This window comes from Coregonus clupeaformis, chromosome 7, assembly GCF_020615455.1.
Source record: "Coregonus clupeaformis isolate EN_2021a chromosome 7, ASM2061545v1, whole genome shotgun sequence".
Taxonomy (NCBI): Eukaryota; Metazoa; Chordata; class Actinopteri; order Salmoniformes; family Salmonidae; genus Coregonus; species Coregonus clupeaformis.
The window spans coordinates 72,052,280-72,076,310 of record NC_059198.1 but is presented as its reverse complement, the minus strand read 5'-3'; the positions used below and the strand labels follow the sequence as shown (position 1 = coordinate 72,076,310).

Genomic DNA, 24,031 nt, shown 5'->3' with positions numbered 1-24,031 from the left:
TCAAAGCTTCTAAAAGACAAAGGAAGGAAGTGCTACAACGTACAGATTCCTAGTTCCTAATGCACACGCAATTTACCTCTGTGTGTTTGTGGGTGTTTGGTATCCAGCTCAAATACAGGCAAGGAGGTGGTGTGCATTTGCTTTCTCAAGGTGCAACGCCATTTGGAAGTATGGGCCCGCCCTTCCCTCCCCCCTCTTCCCCCACCTGTGCTGCTGTGGATGGGATGGGCTGTGCTGTACTTCCGGCCTGACGCCGGCCGCATGGCCTCGATGTCATCCACTGACGATGCCCGCCGCATGCTGTGGAAGCTCTCACGGGAGCGACTGTGTGACAGACTGCAGTTGGATAGCGAGACGTCCGGGTTGAGCGTCTGGAGGGCGATGCAGGACGGCGACTGGCCAGGGGGCAGCGAGGAGGTGGCGGCGGACGGCGGAGGCTCTGAGCCCAGCAGGGCGCGCTGGTCCTCGGGCCACAGGAGGGCCGGCCTGCTGCTGCTGCTGCCTGCGCTTCTGGAGCTCTTGTGCCCCGGAGGTAATGGGGGCAAGGAGAGCAGCTCTCCCAGAGCCAGGGACTCGTGGCTGGGGTAGCCAGGGGCTGGGAGGCGCCCCGTCTCTGGGTCGTCCAGAGAGACCTTGCTGTTGCTGAGGGAGCGAAGTGAGGGCAGGCGGAGCTTGAAGCCACGTGGCCGGCCTACAGAGCGAGAAAGAGGGTGGGAGGGAGAAAGAGTGGGAGGGGTGGTAAAATGAGAGAGGGAGAGTAAAAAAGAGTGGTACAAAGGCCGACAGGGAGAGAAAGAGAGTGAGTGGGAAAGAGAAAAGGAGGAAGAAACCAGAGAGAGCAATAAACTGAACTGAACTAAGTTGAATCGAGTGATTATCCAACAATCTTTTTAAAAAATGTAATTGAATGATTATTTATACTGAACAAAAATATAAACGCAACATGCAACAATTTCAGTTACAGCTCATATAAGGAAATCAGTCAATTGAAATAAATTCACTAGGCCCTAATCTATGGATTTCACATGACTGGGCAGGGGCGCAACCATGGGTGGGCCTGGGAGGGCTTGTGGTTACCTGTGGGGAGCCAGGGGGGCAGCTTGTGGTTGAGGTCCTGGTTGGGCTGTTTGTCGTCTGAAATGACCTGGAAGTTGAGGATGAACATGATCACCAGGCCATCTTCGTTCTTCACCGGCACCACATCCACCAGACACGGGAAACACACACCTGACAGAGAGACAGAGACAGAGAGAGATAGAGGGCTTATAATGACACAAAACATAAACACACACACACACACTGACACACACACACTGACACACATACACTGACACACATACACTGACACACACAACAATGCAGACACACGCACGCAGGCATACACCCACCCCCACCCCCATCCCCCCACGGCCAAATGTTCTCCTGTATATGAAATGACTTAGGTTATACACGGGATTGAAAATGCAGGATGCATTTTAGAGTGGATTAGTCTTTTTAAGTGGGATGGCAAAAAGAGAAAGCGTAATGCATAAACACACACACTCACACACACACACACACACATCACACACACACACACACACACACACACACACACACACACACACACACACACACACACACACACACACACACACACACACACACACACTCACACTCACACACACACACACACACACACACACACACACACACACACACACACACACACACACACACACACACAGAAATTCACTTCATGACATGATCTGCTTGAACACATTCCTACGTAATGCCTATGCCATAAGACAACCACAGTGATTTCACTTCACAAGAGCGTGAAAAATCTATTTTACTGAGCATGAAATCCGACTTAATGGTCATATGTAGCTGTCCACCTACAGAGCCCTGTTTCAGTAGGGTTGAATTAAATTACTATTTCAGTAGGGTTTGATGAAATTACTGTTTCAGTAGAATTGAATTAAATTACTGTTTCAGTAGGGTTGAATGAAATTACTGTTTCAGTAGGGTTGAATGAAATTACTGTTTCAGTAGGGTTGAATGAAATTACTGTTTCAGTAGGGTTGAATTAATTTACTGTTTCAGTAGGGTTGAATGAAGTTACTGTTTCAGTAGGGTTGAATGAAATTACTGTTTCAGTAGGGTTTAATGAAATTACTGTTTCAGTAGGGTTGAATGAAATTACTGTTTCAGTAGGATTGAATGAAGTTACTGTTTCAGTAGAGTTGAATGAAATTATTATTTCAGTAGGGTTTGATGAAATTACTATTTCAGTAGATTTGAATGAAATTACTGTTTCAGTAGGGTTTAATGAAATCACTATTTCAGTAGGGTTTGATGAAGTCACTGTTTCAGTAGGGTTGAATGAAATTACTATTTCAGTAGGGTTTGATGAAATTACTATTTCAGTAGGGTTTGATGAAATTACTATTTCAGTAGGGTTTGATGAAATGAAAGGCAACATGTTGATTGGGCTTTAACTCCTGTAGCGGATGTCAGCAGTGACCCTGTGGACATTTCAATACTGTACTTTTATCAGCTCAGAGAGACGTTATGGCATAAAGCCTTTTTCTACCAACACAGCATCTGGTATTTACACTGCTAAATAAGCCAAAACACTCAGAAACATGGCTCGCTTGCCAGTCTCTTTCTCATTTAGCCAAAATCAAGCCTCATTCATAAATAAAGTAGAATCAGGCGTCCCATCAACTTTGTTCTATGAATTCAAAGTATGAAAGCATCAACAAGGTTGTAACTGATACCCCCACCAAAAAGACACGGTACAGTGACACCACCAGTACATCAAGTATATGAAGTGCTCCTTCTCAAACCTACAAGAAACCATAGAGATCCTATAAAATGACTTATTCTAAATCCTAATTCTATGCAAGAAACCTTCAACTCTACTGCATGTGTTCCACATGTGTGAAACATAAATCCAAGGTTCTCATTTCTCAACAGTCTTCCAAGACAAAGGAGAACTATTCCTTCCTCTTAACCCTATTCTATCCTGTCCTACCTTATCCCATGCCCTTACCCTTACCTGGTCGGTAGTCAGTGACTGGCGCTGGGTTGGTGTTGGCATACAGGGTTAGCAAGGTTGGCAGCAGCCACGGCAGTCTAAAGAGTAATGTACTGTGTTGTGGACACACAAGTGAGTGTTCAGTCTAGCGCCCAGCCCACCCGTCATTCATCTCTGAGCCATCACACCACAATAGTGTGGCCCATGGAAGGGATTGGACCTCTACGTAAACACCCACACGGATTAAAACAGGGAAAACTGTATTGAGGATTATAGGTCCCCACACAACCATCATCTGGCTCCCACCCTTTGTGTGTGTGTGTACGCAGTGCTTTTATCTTAACAATCTGATCAGAGGTAAAAAAATTAATAAAATAAATAACATTCTACACACATTTTACATACATGGCACTGTTGTTTACACAGTAGTTACATAGTAAAATATAGTTATTTGATATACATTACATCTGGAGTTACAGACTTTGTAACATACCAACACAGTAATGTTGGACCGTGTGTAACAACTCACTACAACGTAACATCCTCAATTGTCTTAGCACCACTTGATACAATATGGGACCATGTAATATAATATTTCATAAATTTATCTATTACTGACAGACATGAGGGTTTATTCAGTAATCCTAGTGGTAGGAACACCTCTGCCTCTCTCTCTGGCCACTAATGCACACACACACACACACACACACACACACACACACACACACACACACACACACACACACACACACACACACACACACACACACACACACACACACACACACACACACACACACACACACTGTACCCACCCCAAACACACAATGAAATCTCACACATACACACAAATAGGCTACACTCAGGAAAACACACGCACACACACATGCACACACAAACACACACACACACACAGAGGATTACAAAATTGTCGGGAAGAGGATTTGACTTCAATTCATTACGCTCTCTTTTTTCCATCCCACTTAAAAGGACTAATCCACTCAAAGATTCCGTCTGTGGGGGGGTCCTGACACGTGTGTGTCCTGATTCTTTAAATGCCTGGAACATGAGGGATTTACGTATACAGTGAGGGAAAAAAGTATTTGATCCCCTGCTGATTTTGTACGTTTGCCCACTAACAAAGACATGATCAGTCTGTAATTTTAATGGTAGGTTTATTTGAACAGTGAGAGACAGAATAACAACTACAAAATCCAGAAAAATGCATGTCAAAAATGTTATGAATTGATTTGCATTTTAATGAGGGAAATAAGTATTTGACCCCTCTGCAAAACATGACTTAGTACTTGGTGGCAAAACCCTTGTTGGCAATCAAAGAGGTCAGACGTTTCTTGTAGTTGGCCACCAGGTTTGCACACATCTCAGGAGGGATTTTGTCCCACTCCTCTTAGCAGAACTTCTCCAAGTCATTAAGGTTTAGAGGCTGACGTTTGGCAACTCGAACCTTCAGCTCCCTCCACAGATTTTCTATGGGATTAAGGTCTGGAGACTGGCTAGGCCACTCCAGGACCTTAATGTGCTTCTTCTTGAGCCACTCCTTTGTTGCCTTGGCCGTGTGTTTTGGGTCATTGTCATGCTGGAATACCCATCCACGACCCATTTTCAATAATAATAATAATATGCCATTTAGCAGACACTTTTATCCAAAGCGACTTACAGTCATGTGTGCATCCATTTTTACGTATGGGTGGTCCTGGGGATCGAACCCACTACCCTGGCGTTACAAGCGCCATGCTCTACCAATTGAGCTACAGAGGACCTGGCTGAAGGAAGGAGGTTCTCACCCAATATTTGACAGTACATGGCCCCGTCCATCGTCCCTTTGATGCGGTGAAGCATAATGTTTCCACCTCCATGTTTGACGGTGGGGATGGTGTTCTTGGGGTCATAGGCAGCATTCCTCCTCCTCCAAACACGGCGAGTTGAGTTGATGCCAAAGAGCTCGATTTTGGTCTCATCTGACCACAACACTTTCACCAAGTTCTCCTCTGAATCATTCAGATGTTCATTGGCAAACTTCAGACTGGCCTGTATATGTGCTTTCGTGAGCAGGGGGACCTTGCGGGCGCTGCAGGATTTCAGTCCTTCACGGCGTAGTGTGTTACCAATTGTTTTCTTGGTGACTATGGTCCCAGCTGCCTTGAGATCATTGACAAGATCCTCCCGTGTAGTTCTGGGTTGATTCCTCACCAGTCTCATGATCATTGCAACTCCACGAGGTGAGATCTTGCATGGAGCCCCAGGCAGAGGGAGATTGACAGTTCTTTTGTGTTTCTTCCATTTGCGAATAAACGCACAAACTGTTGTCACCTTCTCACCAAGCTGCTTGGCGATGGTCTTGTAGCCCATTCCAGCCTTGTGTAGGTCTACAATCTTGTCCCTGACGTCCTTGGAGAGCTATTTGGTCTTGGCCATGGGTGGAGTGTTTGGAATCTGATAGATTTATTGCTTCTGTGGACAGGTGTCTTTTATACAGGTAACAAGCTGAGATTAGGAGCACTCCCTTTAAGAGTGTGCTCCTAATCTCAGCTCGTTACCTGTATAAAAGACACCTGGGAGCCAGAAATCTTTCTGATTGAGAGGGGGTCAAATACTTATTTCCCTCATTCAAATGCAAATCAATTTATTACATTTTTGACATGCGTTTTTCTGGATTTTTTTGTTGTTATTCTGTCTCTCACTGTTCAAATAAACCTACCATTAAAATTATAGACTGATCATTTCTTTGTCAGTGGGCAAATGTACAAAATCAGCAGGGGATCAAATACTTTTTTCCCTCACTGTATGTAAGAGTCTATGCTTTAGGTACATTGAGACCTACAGTGGTGTGAAAAAGTGTTTGCCCCCTTCCTGATTTGTTATTTGTTTGCATGTTTGTCACACTTAAATGTTCCAGATCATCAAACAAATTTAAATATTAGTCAAAGATAACACAAGTAAACACAAAATCCAGTTTTGAAATGAAGGTTGTTATTATTAAGGGAAAACAGAATCCAAACCTACATGGCCCTGTGTGAAAAAGTGTTTGCCCCCCCTGTTATAACACAACTCAACTGTGGTTTATCACACCTGAGTTCAATTCCTCTAGCCACACCCAGGCCTGATTACTGCCACACCTGTTCTCAATCAAGGAATCACTTAAATAGGACCTGCCTGACAAAGTGAAGTAGACCAAAAGATCCTCAAAAGCTAGACATCATGCCGAGATCCAAAGAAATTCAGGAACAAATGAGAAAGAAAGTAATTGAGATCCATCAGTCTGGAAAAGGTTATTAAGCCATTTCTAAAGCTTTGGGACTCCAGCGAACCACAGTGAGAGCCATTATCCACAAATGGCGAAAACATGGAACAGCGGTGAACCTTCCCAGGAGTGGCCGGCCGACCAAAATTACCCCAAGAGCGCAGTGACGACTCATCCAAGGGGTCACAAAAGACCCCACAACAACATCCAAAGAGCTGCAGGCCTCACTTGCCTCAGTTAAGGTCAGTGTTCATGACTACACCATAAGAAAGAGACTGGGCAAAAATGGAAACCACTGCTGAGCAAAAAGAACATTAAGGCTCGTCTCATTTTTGCCAGAAAACATCTTGATGATCCCCAAGACCTTTGGGAAAATACTCTGTGGACTGACGAGACAAAAGTTTAACTTTTTGGAAGGTGTGTGTCCCATTACATCTGGCGTAAATGTAACACCGCATTTCAGAAAAAGAACATCATACCAACAGTAAAATATGGTGGTGGTAGTGTGATGGTCTGGGCCTGTTTTGCTGCTTCAGGACCTGGAAGACTTGCTGTGATAAATGGAACCATGAATTCTGCTGTCTACCAAAAGATCCTGAAGGAGAATGTCCGGCCATCTGTTCGTGACCTCAAGCTGAAGCGAACTTGGGTTCTGCAGCAGGACAATTATCCAAAATACACCAGTAAGTCCACCTCTGAATGGCTGAAGAAAAACAAAATGAAGACTTTGGAGTGGCCTAGTCAAAGTCCTGACCTGAATCCTATTGAGATGCTGTGGCATGACCTTAAAAAGGCAGTTGGGCTGTGGCTGAATTACAACAATTCTGCAAAGATGAGTGGGCCAAAATTTCTCCACAGCGCTGTAAAAGACTCATTGCAAGTTATCGCAAACGCTTGATTGCAGTTGTTGCTGCTAAGGGTGGCCCAACCAGTTTTTAGGCTGTAGGGGGTGATCACTTTTTCACACAGGGCCATGTGGGTTTGGATTTTGTTTTCCCTTAATAATAACAACCATTTCAAAACTGCATTTTGTGTTTACTTGTGTTATCTTTGACTAATATTTAAATTTGTTTGATGATCTGAAACATTTAAGTGTGACAAACATGCAAACAAATAAGAAATCAGGAAGGGGGCAAACACTTTTTCACACCACTGTATTTGTTCTGTATAATGCCAAGGCATACAGCCCCAGCTCTCAATGCAAATACCTGAAAGATGAATGGGAATGTAATCAGGGGATAAACTAATTTATCCAGGTGGCCAGCTGGCTCAAAACCACAGAACTCAATCCCACATTTATAACCCGATAATCTCACACAGTTCTAACACTGACAGGACTTCTTTTCAAGCTTTGGGAGCATTTGGCACGTTAAGAGTCATCCAATTGGTCCACAACACACTCTAGCCTGGGTGTCAGTCTGTTTTTGGTGTGCAACATAACTACATTGTGCTACCCTGCCAAACAAAACTCAGTTGATGATACATCACTATTCTTAAACACTTCCATGAATTGACATAGCTAAAAGAGAAGAGAAGAGAAAGTTGAGAGAACATAGTGTTCAGAACGTAGCCAAACATTTAGCCAACAGAACGCAGTGTAAGGGTGCCACTATGTCAAACCCATCCTATTCTATGGGTATTTCAACGAGAATTGCTGAATTGCAGCGGCGATAGGTGGACACCATGTCGGGTCCCACATCTGTAGGAGTACGGAGCGGATTATCCCAGGTCCATTTTAGGAATGCTTACAGGGGATGAAAAGGGATTAGAGAACTGAAAACATGGCTTGGGCCACCCCCCAGGTAACCCTTACCTACCCCTGTGCCCCTGTCAAAAAAGGAAATGCCCATCTCTCTTCGCCCTGTGATGTGTGGGATTAGGGCATAGTCGTGTAATCTCCAGCAGGGAACAAGTGGATTGAGGATAACAGATTAAGCTAGACATTCCTTTCCTTCCTTTGGGTGGGTCAAGGGGGCAGAGCTGAGCTCTGGGATGGCAAGATTGACAGATGATGAAGAAGATCATGGTGATAATGATGATGATGTTCCATTGGGCTCAGAATGAAAGATGGAGTTTAGAACTAGAGGCATTTTTTATTTTTTTTGTGAATCACATCTGTTTCAGACATTTTGATTTGTGAAAGTGTCCATCACTTTCAATCAAATTATTGTCCTTCTGTATCACTTTGTTGTCACGATCAAGTCATTATACAGTATGTGACAGTGACACAATGTTCATGGTCACTATTGAAAGGCTGTTAAGTTATTAACGGCTCGACAGGGAATTGGTGACAAAAATAGACAGTGTCTATGAGCTGAGGAGAGAGGTAAACTGAAGAAAAGACTTGACGAGAAAATAAGGTGAAGAGGAAAGGAGAGAGAGGTGTGACAGAGTAAAAGTGTGACACCTTTGTGGAGAAAATACAAGATTTAAGTGACAATACACAAAATTAGAGACTTTTTATGTGAATTTGCCAAAATAATTGTTTGTGTCAATGCAGAGCCAGAATCACAGAATGACTATTTCTAAGGATAGCATTGCCCTCTAGTGGCCAACAGACTGTATTTGCACAAGGATAAGATTGGAGGGGTGTACAGTCAAACCCCTAGCAAACAGTGGCGTAGCATAGCCAGTCATTTTTAGGTAAGTCTGTGCAAAGTCGTGTGGGCCAGCAGTAAGCAAGACACGCTCTCTTCAAAAATACACATCAGGGAAAATGACAACACAGTAGTTGGTGCTACAACCCAGCAGGACGCCACACAACATAGCATAGATTGTCATTGTTTATCAATAGCTATCCGACTACCCAGATAAACCAAGAGGACAGCTACCTAAAAGCCACTGCAAAAAAAGGTATTGCTCAAGTGAAGTTGCGCTCAAGTGCACTATGTAAAAGTACTCAAAGAACAGTCACCTTCAAACTGTGATGTAACAAATGCAGCCTTGTTGCCACCAGTGAGGATTTACTGCCAACATGTTTCACACGTTCCATTTGCAATTATGATGACACCTGTCACTATGAAATGCAGCTCACAGGTCTCAATCCTTCCTCAAAGACAAAGAGGTTATTTTGTTGCTCTGGGAGATGACAGAAGAATCACAGAAGGAGGTTGCCTCAAATCCTATTTCCTCTCATTCTGAAATCTTCCCTTTTGCTCAAACTGACACACACGCACACATACAGTACACAAACACACACACACAACTACTTCCCTCATACACACACACACACACACACACACACACACACACACACACACACACAGCATATGTTTTACTATCCCTTGTGGGGACCTAAAATCAGTGGTGTAAAGTACTTAAGTAAAAATACTTTAAAGTACTACTTAAGTAGTTTTTTGGGGTATCTGTACTTTACTTTACTATTTATATTTCTGGCAACTTTTACTTTTACTTCACTACATTCCTAAAGAAAATAATGTACTTTTTACTCCATACATTTTTCCTGACACCCAAAAGTACTCATTACATTTTGATAGGAAAATGGTCAAATTCACACACTTATCAAGAGAACATCCCTGGTCATCCCTATTGCCTCTGATCTGGCTGACTCACTAAACACAAATGCTTAGTTTGTAAATTATGTCTGAGTGTTGGAGTGTGCTCGTGGCTATCCGTCAGTAAAAAAAAATAAGAACATTGTGCCGTCTGGTTTGCTTAATATAAGGAATTTGAAATGATTTATACTTTGACTTTTGATACTTAACTACATTTTAGCAATTCCATTTACTTTTGATACTTAAGTATATTTAAAACCAAATACTTTTAGACTTTTACTCAATAAGTATTTTACTGGGTGACTTTTACTTGAGTCATTTTCTATTAAGGTATCTTTACTTTTACTCAAGTATAAAAATTTAGTACTTTTTCCACCGCTGCCTAAAATGTATTTCCATTCAAAATCCTATTTTACCTAACGCTAACGGGCCGTCCACACCAAGGATAACTATAACGATAACTATAACAATAATAATAATAAAAAATATATATAATTCAAGTGAACAGGAGCGTTCACACTACAACGACAATTACAAAATGAGTGGAGAACGCTAACAAGTGCTATCATTTCGATCACTTTCAGAACAATTTTTTCCCTGTCCCTCCGATGATGAAACATTGACAACCAATCAAAGACGAGTTCTACTGAAGCGTTCTTGGTTCTAGGTGCGCTAAGCTGCTTGGAGAGGAGAGCCTCGAACGAACCATCCTGATCTCACAAGCTCACATTCTCTTGTAGCAAAACAGAATGTGAGCTCGCTAGATCAGGATGGTTCATACGAGGCTATGGAGAGGAGGCAGAGCACATGGTAAACTTGCCTGAATAACTGGGCATGTGTGAGCATATTGTTGGCCACATTAATTATAGGATGAACAGCGCATGAGAAGGCCATTTCCCGATGTTATAGGCCTACCTGTTACGCTGATACAGCCTGACAAATACACACTAAAGTCTAATGTGCCTTTCTGTATCTTGTAAACTGTTGAGAAAAGACCCATTACTGATCCAAATGGTTGCCTAGGCTAGATTATTATTATTTCGGAATGAAACATGCATTCGAAACGCAGTGCTTTTTAGTGGTTATTTATATGGCATATTCACTGCAGTTTACACAGCCTAGACTACAATTATTTACTCACTAGAAAAAAAATATAAAATACATTGTGTTGTTATAGGCTAGGTATGATAATTTTCTTGTCCTTAAAAAGCTTAACCAATTGGGGAGATTTTCGAGCTCCGTGCCCCCGGGGACTGGGAGAGCAGACTATCCTAGGCTAACCTGTCATTTCATAATCTGCTAAAAAAAATATTTCACTGTGTAAATTCATTGGGTATAGGCTATTCACTGCAGTATTAGTCCTAATATTCAGCTAATGAATGATGGGTTGCATACGCTTCTAACTTAGGCTACTCATCTCTAGTCTGTCTTCACGGTTCTCTTTGCGCAATTACGCACCTGCCCTCTCCGCTGCCTCTCAGCTACAGCTATTCCTCTTAGCTCTTGGAGTCCCAGGAAAAACTAGACTACAACAACTTGTTGTACACTTAATTTGACGATTTTATATACTACTACTAGCCTATCGAGGAGAGATTCCAGCTTGCTCGTGCTTGCTCAATGTAAAATAGGGCAGTTTGAAAGGAGAGAGAGAGAGATGGTGTGATCAAAATACACCATATGAGTAGCCTGCTAATGTACCTTTCTGGACCTTGTAAACTGTCGAGAATAGACCCATAACTTATCCAAATGATTGCATAATCAGGCCTAAGCATTCAAAACAGGACGGTTGAGCGGTTATTAAAATTAGCCTACATCACTGCAGTTTAGAGCCCCAGACAATAATTGTGTACTCACTTGATAACAATAATGCATTTCTCATTCCATTGTGTAGTTGTAGCCTAGATATAATAATGTTCTTGTCTAAAAACGTAGGCCAAATCAATAGTAGCGATTTGCGTGTCCAGGACCGCTGAGCGCAGCCTTGATGAATGGCCTAATATCTACCTAATATTTAGCTTCTTACTTCGGGTACACATGTCTAGCCTCTCTCTTCCAGCTGTTCCCGTGTGCAATATGCTATAGGCTACGCAAGCCTCTCCTCTATTCCTCTTCACGTGAAATCCCAGGAAAAGCTATAGGTTACAAAAGCTATAGGACATTTATTTTTATAATTTTTTATACTATGCTTAATAGGCTTTTCGTGGAGAGAAGCAGGCTTTCTCTTGTTAACTGCTGAATGTAAAATAGGCCTAGACCAAATGAACTGTTGGGGAAACTAAATATTAAGGAGAGAGAGTGCGTTGGTGTGATCACTTTGGCCAGTGATGATACCATTGTTGCATTGCAAATGGTTGCAGAGAGGACAGACAGAGAGAAAATAACTGTGAAAAAGAAGATCCAAACGAATTGACAATCATTAGAAAAATTGAAATCACTTGCAAACCACTTGAGCAACGAGGCAACCCACTGGGAACAGACATCAATTCAACATCTATTCCACGTTGGTTCAACGTAATTTCATTAAAATGACGTGGAAACAACACTGATTCAACCAATGTGTGCCCAATGGGAAGCAATGACATGATGTAAAATATGTGCAGGCTAAACAGCGTTTGTTGTTGAATTGCTACATTTAAATCCTAGCTTTTAAATTATTTTTCATTACATGTACAGCACCAGTCAAAAGTTGGACACACCTACTCATTCAAGGGTTTTTCTTTATTTTTACTATTTTCTACATTGTAGAATAATAGTGAAGACATCAAAACTATGGAATAACACATATGGAATCACGTAGTAACCAAAAAAGTTTCCATGTGTTTGATGCCATTCCATTCACTCCATTCCAGCCATTGATATGAGCCATCCTCCCCTCAGCAGCTTCCACTGATGGTGTGTTTTACCACCTTATTAAAATGCCTACAGCCCTGCAGTTGGATGCATTGATCAGTTGATTGACAGGTGTACTTCAGAACAATAAATTGTCAGCTGGTGTGGATGCTTGCCAACGTTTATAGTTATGTATAATTTATTGTTATTGTTATAGTTATGTTATAGTTATCGTCCTTGGTGTGGATGGCCCTTTACCCTTACCCTAACCTTAACCCTAACCGCTAAGCTAAAATAGCCTTTGTCCTCATGGGGACCTGGAAAATGTCCCCACAAGGGAGAATTGTCCTTGTTTTAGTAACCTTATGGGGACTTTTGGGGATTTACGGTAACCACAAGGATAGTAATACAAGCCTGCCCCCCCCCACACACACACACACACACAGGCTGAAATATTGGCTATGAGTCAAAGTTCGCAAATAATTTCCTTGACATTTCCCAAGGCAACAGAGCCCCACTTATATCCACAGCCCTCTGGTTAAACTGACAACCCTGGAACACTGACAATGGAGACAAGTGTCATGTCCTCCATCAGTGCAAAAACCTTTCAATCATAAGGATCCATACATACTCAATCACTCACCATACAAGGTCACACACACACACGCACGCATGCACACATGAACACACGCGTGCACGTACACACACAAACCCACATTCTGAACTTGGACCACTTGGGGGAAGAGCATGACAAGATGTCACAGACTCCCAAATCTTTGAATGAGGTAAATCCTTTGTGCTATATAGAAGCAATCAATTGCACAATAAGATCCAACCACCCATAGAAATAGACATTCCATTCTATTCTATGCATTCAGCCAACCACACAGAGCATAGTAAATGAAGCATGCTTTAGTCACATGAAATCTCCACATGTGGAATTGATTGGTCCATGGCTTTCAGCTGTATTGTTCAGGGCCAGTGTAATACAGTGAGGGGAAAAAAGTATTTGATCCCCTGCTGATTTTGTATGTTTGCCCACTGACAAAGAAATGATTAGTCTATAATTTTAATGGTAGGTTTATTTGAACAGTGAGAGACAGAATAACAACAAAAAAATCCAGAAAAACGCATGTCAAAATTTGTATTAATTGATTTGCATTTTAATGAGGGAAATAAGTATTTGACCCCCTCTCAATCAGAAAGATTTCTGGCTCCCAGGTGTCTTTTATACAGGTAACGAGCTGAGATTAGGAGCACACTCTTAAAGGGAGTGCTCCTAATCTCAGCTTGTTACCTGTATAAAAGACACCTGTCCACAGAAGCAATCAATCAATCAGATTCCAAACTCTCCACCATGGCCAAGACCAAAGAGCTCTCCAAGGATGTCAGGGACAAGATTGTAGACCTACACAAGGCTGGAATGGGCTACAAGACCATCGCCAAGCAGCTTGGTGAGAAGGTGACAACAAAAGAACTGTCAATCTCCCTCGGCCTGGGGCTCCATGCAAGATCTCACCTTGTGGAGTTGCAATGATCATGAGAATGGTGAGGAATCAGCCCAGTACTACACGGGAGGATCTTGTAAATGATCTCAAGGCAGCTGGGACCATAGTCACCAAGAAAACAATTGGTAACACACTACGCCGTGAAGGACTGAAATCCTGCAGCGCCCGCAAGGTCCCCCTGCTCAAGAAAGCACATATACAGGCCCGTCTGAAGTTTGCCAATGAACATCTGAATGATTCAGAGGAGAACTGGGTGAAAGTGTTGTAGTCAGATGAGGCCAAAATGGAGCTCTTTGGTATCAACTCAACCCGCCGTGTTTGGAGGTGGAGGAATGCTGCCTATGACCCCAAGAACACCTGTGGAGGGAGCTGAAGGTTCGAGTTGCCAAACGTCAGGCTCGAAACCTTAATGACTTGGAGAAGATCTGCAAAGAGGAGTGGGACAAAATCCCTCCTGAGATGTGTGCAAGAAACGTCTGACATCTGTGATTGCCAACAAGGATTTAGCCACCAAGTACTAAGTCATGTTTTGCAGAGGGGTCAAATACTTATTTCCCTCATTAAAATGCAAATCAATTTAAATAAACCTACCATTAAAAGTATGATCAAAAAGGGCGTGCCTTGCAAGCCGAAGAACACCATCCTAACCGTGAAGCACGGGGGTGGCAGCATCATGCTGTGGGGGGGTGCTTTGCTGCAGGAGGGACTGGTGCACTTCACAAAATAGATTATGTGGATATATTGAAGTAACATCTCAAGACATCAGTCAGGAAGTTAAAGCTTGGTCGCAAATGGGTTTCCAAATTAACAATGACCCCAAGCATACTTCCAAAGTTGTGGCAAAATGGCTTAAGGACAACAAAGTCAAGGTATTTGAGTTGCCATCACAAAGCCCTGACCTCAATCCTATGGAAAATTTGTGGGCAGAACTGAAAAATCATGCGCGAGCAAGGAGGCCAACAAACCTGACTCAGTTACACCAGCTCTGTCAGGAGGAATGGGCCAAAATTCACCCAACTTATTATGGGAAGCTTGTGGAAGGCTACGCAAAATGTTTGACCCATGTTAAACAATTTAAAGGCAATGCTACCAAATACTAATTGAGTGTATGTAAACTTCTGACCCACTGGGTGTCACGGTTTCGACCGAGGCTGCCTCTCTTCCTTGCTCGGGCAGGCTTCGGCGTTCGTCGTCTCCGGAATACTAGCTGCCACCGTTGCATGTTTCTATGTTCGTTTGCTTTTGTCTGATTGTTGTTACACCTGTTATCGTTTAGTGTAATTAGTGTCCTATAAGTTCTCGTTGTGTTTGTCTAGTGTTGTGTGTGATTGTTTTCACTGTCGTGCGCTTAGCTTTTGTATGTACAGTTTGCTCGGTTGAGCTGCTCTCCATTCTGTGTTTTTGGAGTAATTTGTCGCACGTATTTTGTGCGCCCGCTTTATTTCGCCTGTGTGCGGAGTTTCTCGCCTCAGGGCATTTGTTTTCGTGCTGTGTTTTGTTGCCAAACAACTAAAGTCTTTTGGACTTACTTTGTGCGTCCTGCGCCTGATTCCACCACCACACCCACCTACAGCTACACTGACAGAATCACACACCTTTACTCGATGGAGTCAGCAGGAGCCGCAGCAGCACAGGCGACGTTGGAGGACAGGATCCGCGAACAAAATGACCAGATCCTGCGGATGGGGTCCGCACTGCAGGAGGTGATCACCACCATCCGAGGCTGGGAGACCCGAGGACTCCTCCACCGCCATCCTCCCTGCCCGCACCATCGGCAGGTCAGCCCATTCCCGCTCCGGAACCCAGAGGAGTTCGGCTCTCGCTCCCGAGGGCCTACGATGGGACCGCGGCCGGGTGTCAGGGATTCCTTCTCCAGGTGGAGCTTTACCTGGCCACCGTGCACCCGGCGCCCTCGGGACACGAGAGCGTGTCCGCCCTGATCTCCTGCCTTTCCGGGAAGGCGTTGGAATGGGCCAACGCAGAGTGGAGGAGAATCGATGCGAACACCATCACCTACGACGACTTCTCCCGCCGCTTCAGGGCGGTGTTTGACTCATCCCCGAGGGGAAAGCGGCGGGGAGCGTCTGGTCTGCCTCCGGCAGGGGAAGAGAGTGCCCAGGAGTTCGCCTTGGAATTCCGTACTCTAGCGGCGGATGCAGCGTGGAATGAGCGGGCTCTCATCGATCACTACTGATGTAGTCTACGCGAGGACGTCCGTAGGGAGCTGGCCTGTAGGGACACCAGCCTCTCGTTCGACCAGTTGGTCGACATGTCCATCAGGCTGGATACCCTGCTAGCTACCCGCGGACGTCCCGAGGGGGGTCCGTCCATTTCACCCTCCAGCGCCTCCGAGCCGTGCCCCATGGAGCTCGGGGGCGCTGGCGCTAGAGAGAGGAGGGGTCGGCTTACGAGGGGGTCCATCTCCGGCACCAACTGTGGTCGGGGAGGACACACCGCGGCTAGGTGCTGGGGATGGCCTCCTAGGGGAGAGGACGACAGGTCCCGCACTGGGGAGTCCTTCCAGGTGAGTAGGCGCCCCACTCACCCAGAGCTCTCTGTTGCACATTTCTGTATACCTGTGCGTTTTCCACAGGTAGCACCTCATTCCCAGCATAAGGCGCTGGTAGATTCAGGCGCGGCTGGGAATTTTGTTGATAAGAAGTTTTGCTTAGCCTTAGGGATTCCCCTTCTCCCAGTTGACGTTCCCTTCCCCGTTCATGCCCTAGATAGCCGTCCGTTGGGTGCGGGCTTGATCAGGGAGGTCACTGCGCCACTCAGGATGTGTGCGCAGGGGGGTCATCAGGAGATGATCCAGCTATTTCTGATCGACTCGCCTGCGTATCCGGTGGTGCTGGGCATGCCCTGGTTGAGTACCCATAACCCATCTATTTCGTGGCAGGAGAGGGCTCTGATGGAGTGGTCTGCTCAGTGTGTGGGTCGATGTTTAGGCGTTTCCGTAGGGGCTACCTCGGTGGAGAGTCCAAACCAGGTGCCCGCATTGCACGTTCCCCCTGAGTATGGGGATTTGGCTATTGTGTTCAGTAAGTCGAGGGCGACGCAGTTGCCTCCCCATAGGCAGGGAGATTGTGCGATAGACCTCCAGGCAGGAGCTGCGCTCCCACGGAGCCATGTGTATCCTCTGTCTCAGGAGGAGAAGCGAGCTATGGAGACGTTGTGGACCGGTTTTCTAAGGCCTGTCGTTTGCTCCCTATGCCGGGCCTTCCTACTGCCCTGCAAACCGCCGAAGCACTATTCACCCATGTGTTCCGGCACTACGGGGTACCCGAGGATATTGTGTCTGATCGAGGTCCCCAATTTACCTCCAGAGTCTGGAGAGCTTTTATGGAGCGGTTGGGGGTCTCGGTGAGCCTCACCTCGGGTTACCACCCGGAGAGTAATGGGCAGGTGGAACGCGTGAACCAGGATGTGGGTAGGTTTCTTAGAACATACTGCCAGGACCGGCCGGAGGAGTGGGCAAGGTACGTTCCCTGGGCCGAAATGGCCCAGAATTCCCTACGCCATTCCTCCACTAACCTAACCCCTTTTCAATGTGTGTTAGGTTACCAGCCGGTTCTGGCACCTTGGCAGCAGAGCCAGATCGAGGCTCCTGCGGTGGATGAGTGGGCGCGGCGCTCGGAGGAGACATGGAACGCTGCACACGTCCACCTGCAGCGGGCCCTCCGTCGTCATAAAGGCGAGCGCCGATCTCCACCGCAGTGAGGGACCGGTGTACGCACCTGGTGATCGAGTCTGGCTCTCTACCAGAAACCTGCCCCTCCGCCTGCCCTGTCGGAAACTGGGTCGGCGGTTTGTAGGAGCCATTTAAAGTCCTGAGAAGGTTGAACGAGGTGTGTTACAAATTACAACTACCTGTTGAGTATAAAAGTATTAACCCCTCGTTCCATGTGTCTCTTCTCAGGCCGGGTGGTAGCTGGCCCACTCCAAGAAAGTGAGATCAGGGAGACTCCTCCGCCCCCATTGGACATCGAGGGGCACCGGCGTACTCCGTGCGGTCCATCTTGGATTCGAGACGTCGGATGGGGGTCTCCAATATCTAGTGGAGTGGGAGGGGTACGGCCCGGAGGAACGGTGCTGGGTGCCGAGGAGAGACATTTTGGACCCGTCTCTCCTGACGGAATTCCATCGTGGGCACCCGACGCACCCTGCTCCGCGTCCTGCTGGTCGTCCCCGAGGCCGGAGTCGGCGCACGTCTGGAGCCGCGCGTCAAGGGGGGGTACTGTCACGGTTTCGGCCGAGGCTGCCTCTCTTCCTTGCTCGGGCAGGCTTCGGCGTTCGTCGTCTCCGAATACTAGCTGCCACCGTTGCATGTTTCTATGTTCGTTTGCTTTTGTCTGATTGTTGTTACACCTGTTATCGTTTAGTGTAATTAGTGTCCTATAAGTTCTCGTTGTGTTTGTCTAGTGTTGTGTGTGATTGTTTTCACTGTCGTGCGCTTAGCTTTTGTATGTACAGTTTGCTCGGTTGAGCTGCTCTCCATTCTGTGTTTTTGGAGTAATTTGTCGCACGTATTTTGTGCGCCCGCTTTATTTCGCCTGTGTGCGGAGTTTCTCGCCTCAGGGAATTTGTTTTTGTGCTGTGTTTTGTTGCCAAACAACTAAAGTATTTTGGACTTACTTTGTGCGTCCTGCGCCTGATTCCACCACCACACCCACCTACAGCTACACTGACACTGGGAATGTGATGAAAGAAATAAAAGCTGAAATAAATAATTCACTCTACTATTATTCTGACATTTCACATTCTTAAAATAAAGTGGTGATCCTAACTGACCTAAGACAGGGACATTTTACTAGGATTAAATGTCAGGAATTGTGAAAAACTGAGTTTAAATGTATTTGGCTAAGGTGTATGTAAACTTCCGACTAAAACTGTATATACAGTACCGGTCAACACTTTAGAACACCTACTCATTCAAGGGCTTTTCTTTATTTTTACAATTTTTTACATTGTAGAATAATAGTGAAGACATAACAAATATGAAATAACACATGGAATCATGTAGTAACCAAAAAAGTGTTAAACAAATCAAAATATATTTTATATTTGAGATTCTTCAAATAGCCACCCTTTGCCTTGATGACAGCTTTGCACACTCTTGGCATTCTCTCAACCAGCTTCATGAGGTATTCACCTGGAATGCATTTCAATTAACAGGTGTGCCTTCTTAAAAGTTAATTTGTGGAATTAATGCGTTTGAGCCAATCAGTTGTGTTGTGACAAGGTAGGGGGGTTACAGAAGATAGCCCTATTTGGTAAACGACCAAGTCCATATTATGGCAACAACGGCTCAAAGAAGCAAAGAGAAACGACAGTCCATCATAAACCCTTGAATGAGTAGGCGCTCTAAAACTTTTGACCGGTAGTGTACAGTATATGTGTGTGTGTGTGGGTGTGTGTATCTCTTTTGTATCTCCTATGGAATCAGGCAAAACACACTCCAGGAGATCTCATTTGGTGCATCTGAATTGGCACCCTATTCCCTAAGTAGTGCACTACAACACCCACTCAATTTGCATACCGCCTCAACTGATCCATAGATGATGCAATCTCAATTGCACTCCACACTGCCTTCACTCACCTAGATAAGAGGAATGCCTTTGTGAGAATGCTGTTCATTGACTACAGCTCAGTGTTCAACACCATTGTCCCCTCCAAGCTCGTCACCAAGCTTAGGACCCTGGGACTGAACACCTCCATCTGCAACTGGATCCTGGACTTCCTGACTGACTGCCCCCAGGTGGTGAGGGTAGGCAACATCATCTCTGTCACGCAGACCCTCAACACGGGGGCCCCAAAGGGGTGTGCGCTTAGTCCCCTCCTGTACTCCCTGTTCACCTACTACTGTGTGGCCATGCAAGACTCCAACACCATCATCAAGTTTGCTGACGACACAACGTTGGTAGGCCTGATCACCGGCGACAATGAAACAGCCTACAGGGAGGAGGTCAGTGACCTGGCAGTGTGGTGCCGGGACAACAACCTCTCCCTCAATGTCAGTCAGATCAAGGAGCTGATCGTGGACTGCAGGAGCTTCAAGTTCCTCTGTGTCCAAATCACTAAGGACTTAAAATGGTCCACTCACACGCACACAGTTGTGAGGAAGGTGCGACAGCGCCTCTTCCCCCTCAGAAGGTTGAAAAGGTTTGGCATGGGCCCTCAAATCCTCAGAAAGATATACAGCTGCACCATTGAGAGCATCTTGACTGGCTGCATCACTGCTTGGTATGGCAACTGCACCGCCCTCAATCGCATGGCACTACAGAAGGTGGTGCGGACAGCCCAGTACATCACTGGGGCCGAGCTCCAAGCCATCCAGGACTTCTATATCAGGCTGTGTGAAAGGAAGGTCGGGAAAATTAAAGACTCCAACCACCCAAGCCATAGACTGTTCTCTCTGCTTCCACATGGCAAGTGGTACCGGTGCATCAAGTCTGACACAAACAGGCTCCTGAACAGCTTCTATCCCCAAGTCATAAGACTGCTATATAGCTAACAGAATGGCTACACGGACTATCTGAGTTGACCCTTGTATTTTATTTGTATTTTTGCACTGTATCTATGCACACTCACAGAACTCTACACACTCACGCACACTGACTCTACAACACACACATAACATGCACACACATTTATACTGTCCCGTGTAGCTCAGTTGGTAGAGCATGGCGTTTGCAACGCCAGGGTTATGGGTTCGTTTCCCACGGGGGACCAGTATGAAAAAGAAAATGTATGCACTCACTAACTGTAAGTCGCTCTGGATAAGAGCGTCAGCTAAAATGTAAAAATGTAATGTAAAATGTATACTGACTCTACACACACGCATACACACTCACATGTAATCATCATTTACGCTGCTGCTACTCTGTTTATCATATATCCTGATGCCTAGTCACCTTACCCCTATACATATCTACCACTCCAGTATTCCTGCACATTGTAAATATGGTATTGGAACTGACTGACCCTGTATATAGTATGCTTACTTACTTTCTCATGTTCGTCTTCTTTCTTATTCTTATTTATTGTGTGTTTTTGTTTTACCTGATGTTATTTTTTTGTGCTACATTGATATTGATTACTGCATTGTTGGGTTTGGAGCTCAAGAAAGACATTTCACTGTACTTGTGCATGTGACATCAAAACTACTTTTGACCAGAACCCTATGCGTCCTGGACAAAAGTAGTGCACTATATAAGGAATAGGGTGCCATTTCAGACGCAGCCATTGTCTTTGTTGCAAATTTTGATTCACACCCTTTCTCCTCAGTGTGCACTCATTCACTTAATCACTCCCTTTCAATTATATACAGTAAAAGCATTGGATTGGTGTGATATGGTAGACACTCTCTCTCTAACTCATGCTTACACCAATCCTTATAGTCAGAGGGATGTTGGTAGAGGGGTTGTGGCAGTGAGGAGGGAGGGTCTGGATAGAGTGAGATGGATGTGTGTGGGTGTTTTGGCCAGGAGAGGTGTGTCAGAGGGGGGTCTTCATACCCCTCACTCTGGAAGTGGGCACCATCTGGAGTATAGTAGCATGCCAGACACTCATTACAAAGTATATGTGCCAAGAGGCAGGCAGGAGAGTGTCACACACACACACACACACACACACATTACCCCCTGACCCTAATTTGAGGTTTGGTTCTCAGTGAGTGCCTACAGAAGGCCAACCCATCCAACAGTCATTCATCAACATTCCCTCTGGGTAATGGTGTTGAATAGGGACAGACTAAGACAGGCATTGGCAGCACTCTAAAAGCGGTGCTTCCTCTGATTGGAATTGATTGTGTTACAAAACCCATAACTAACCTACGGATATTGTTGCACTCGCTTTGTCTAGGGGTCCTAGGCCTACTTACATGGTCTGTAACCTGAATGAATGTGAGAAATAGGCGTATGAGCCTAGGTGTTGAAGGTACATGTGCCCAGGGAGACAGCAACCTTACCTTGGTCCAGGGCCAGCTCTGTCTCTTTTAACCTCTTGGTTATTATGTGTTCAGATGGTGACAAAACATAAATATGTACAAAAAGGTAACTACAAACTAACGCATGCCCAAACTAACGAAAGGCCTCATGGCCACCAAACCCACCAGCAGCCTCACAGCTCTCCAAACTGGCACTCTGACTGATCACCATACCGTTTTTTTCGATTGCTAACAAGCATTGTTCAATACTGCGGATACATGTGCAAAACTCTAAATACAATTATCACAACAAAACTCTATGTGGCAACCTGTGGATCATTTGTCATTGCTTTGACACAAAATGCATTCAATGACAACATCTTTCAAATTACATAAATACTTGTCTCACAAAAACACATTTATCAGCAAAACTCTATGTATCTACAGACCATTTAGCAAATGTTAAGATACCCTTATCAAAACTGTTAAACTCAAGTTCAAAAGCTACTGAAAATTGAATTAGACTAAAATAATAATAATTAATAATAACGAATAATTATTCACAGCTGATTTTCATTCTACATTACGTAACTGAAGACCTAGAGTTTTGCACATGTATCCGCAGTATTGAACAATGCTTGTTAGCAATCGAAATAAACTGTAGTTGGCAGCACCTGATGTGCTTATCAAGCAGGCTCAGCATCTGGACAAGGTTGCTGCTGCCCCCTGGGGGAATGGAGTGTGGAAGTGTCACTTGGATAGTGTGTTTGTCTATGTCCTAACAGTAACCTTCCCCCCATATCATAAAAATGTTCAGTGTCGTGTGTCACAAAGCTCGTCCCCTGCTGGCAACAAACGAAAACTGATGGACAGAGGAGCTCTGATTGATGTGTAGTAGTTGGTGTAGGATAAAGTTGTCATCAGACACTAACCTAAGGTCAGATGTGTGACCATGCAAATGGTTAAGGATTAGGATTAGGATAAGGATTTGTGGAGGGTAATCTGATCCTAGATATGTGTCAATGGGCAACTTCTACCTAAATCTGCTGAAAGACTGTTGCTCCATTCATGACTCATTCATAATGTCGGGATGGAATGATGATGAAACTGAATGTAAATGTGAGGGTACCCCAGCCTTTTCAGGGTACCACAGCCTTCTCTCTCTCTCTCTCTCTCTCTCTCTCTCTCTCTCTCTCTCTCTCTCTCTCTCTCTCTCTCTCTCTCTCTCTCTCTCCATCCCTCTCTCGCAGGTGAGGGTGAGTTAATGGGCATCCTCAGCCTTCATTAAGCGTCAGCGGTTGTTTTCCAGCTTGGCCCTTTGGGTCGTGTTTTATCGATGGGCTGGAAAGAGGGATGGAGTAATGGAGGGCTGGAGGGAGGGAAGAGGGAATCGATAAGCGGGTTAAGCTATCACAGCGCTAGGCTTGATCCCACTACTCACTGTGCCCTTCCAGATCAAACCGGTCTGAGTCTGACCTTCAAAAGCACAAACACATTCTCACAACTTGTAGGTAAACTTGTGGAACTGTAAACCCATTCACTTGGAGTGGGAAGTTCATGTCACATAAAGCACCACACACCTGCATGGTAAACCCACTTACATACACAATTTTTCGCACGCACACACACACACGCACACACATACACATGTAACCATACAATTCCCCACTCACATACTCAGTGACAGCTTGATTACACACCTGCAGTAGATGAATAGCAGGCTGTCTAAGTGTTTGACCTGATGATCTGCTCAGAGTTGTGAAACGGGACACTGGTACCCATTTTCCCCGTACTGCTCATGTCACACACACTATTGTTAACAGATTACATGTCACAATCGCAGATTACATGTCAATGAGACTACATCGCTACGGCAACACAGAAACATCAAAACCCCCAGGGACTAAAGGCTCTAAGATACCTCAGCCAAAGAAAAATATCTACAAAAAAGGAAATCGATTTAAAAAA

The 24,031-nt window shown here is 44.9% G+C and overlaps 1 protein-coding gene across 1 annotated transcript in view; it reads right to left on the bottom strand.

Annotated features, from left to right (window-relative positions):
• kcnh2b (potassium voltage-gated channel, subfamily H (eag-related), member 2b) overlaps positions 1–24,031 on the bottom strand; it is a 291,614-nt gene that overhangs the window by 102,229 nt on the left and 165,354 nt on the right. The window contains exons 3-4 of the mRNA XM_045221514.1: positions 1,078–1,227; positions 206–691 (exon numbers count right to left, since the gene is read on the bottom strand). Coding sequence (XP_045077449.1) covers positions 206–691; positions 1,078–1,227 — 636 coding nt within the window. The remainder of the gene's footprint in view (positions 1–205; positions 692–1,077; positions 1,228–24,031) is intronic.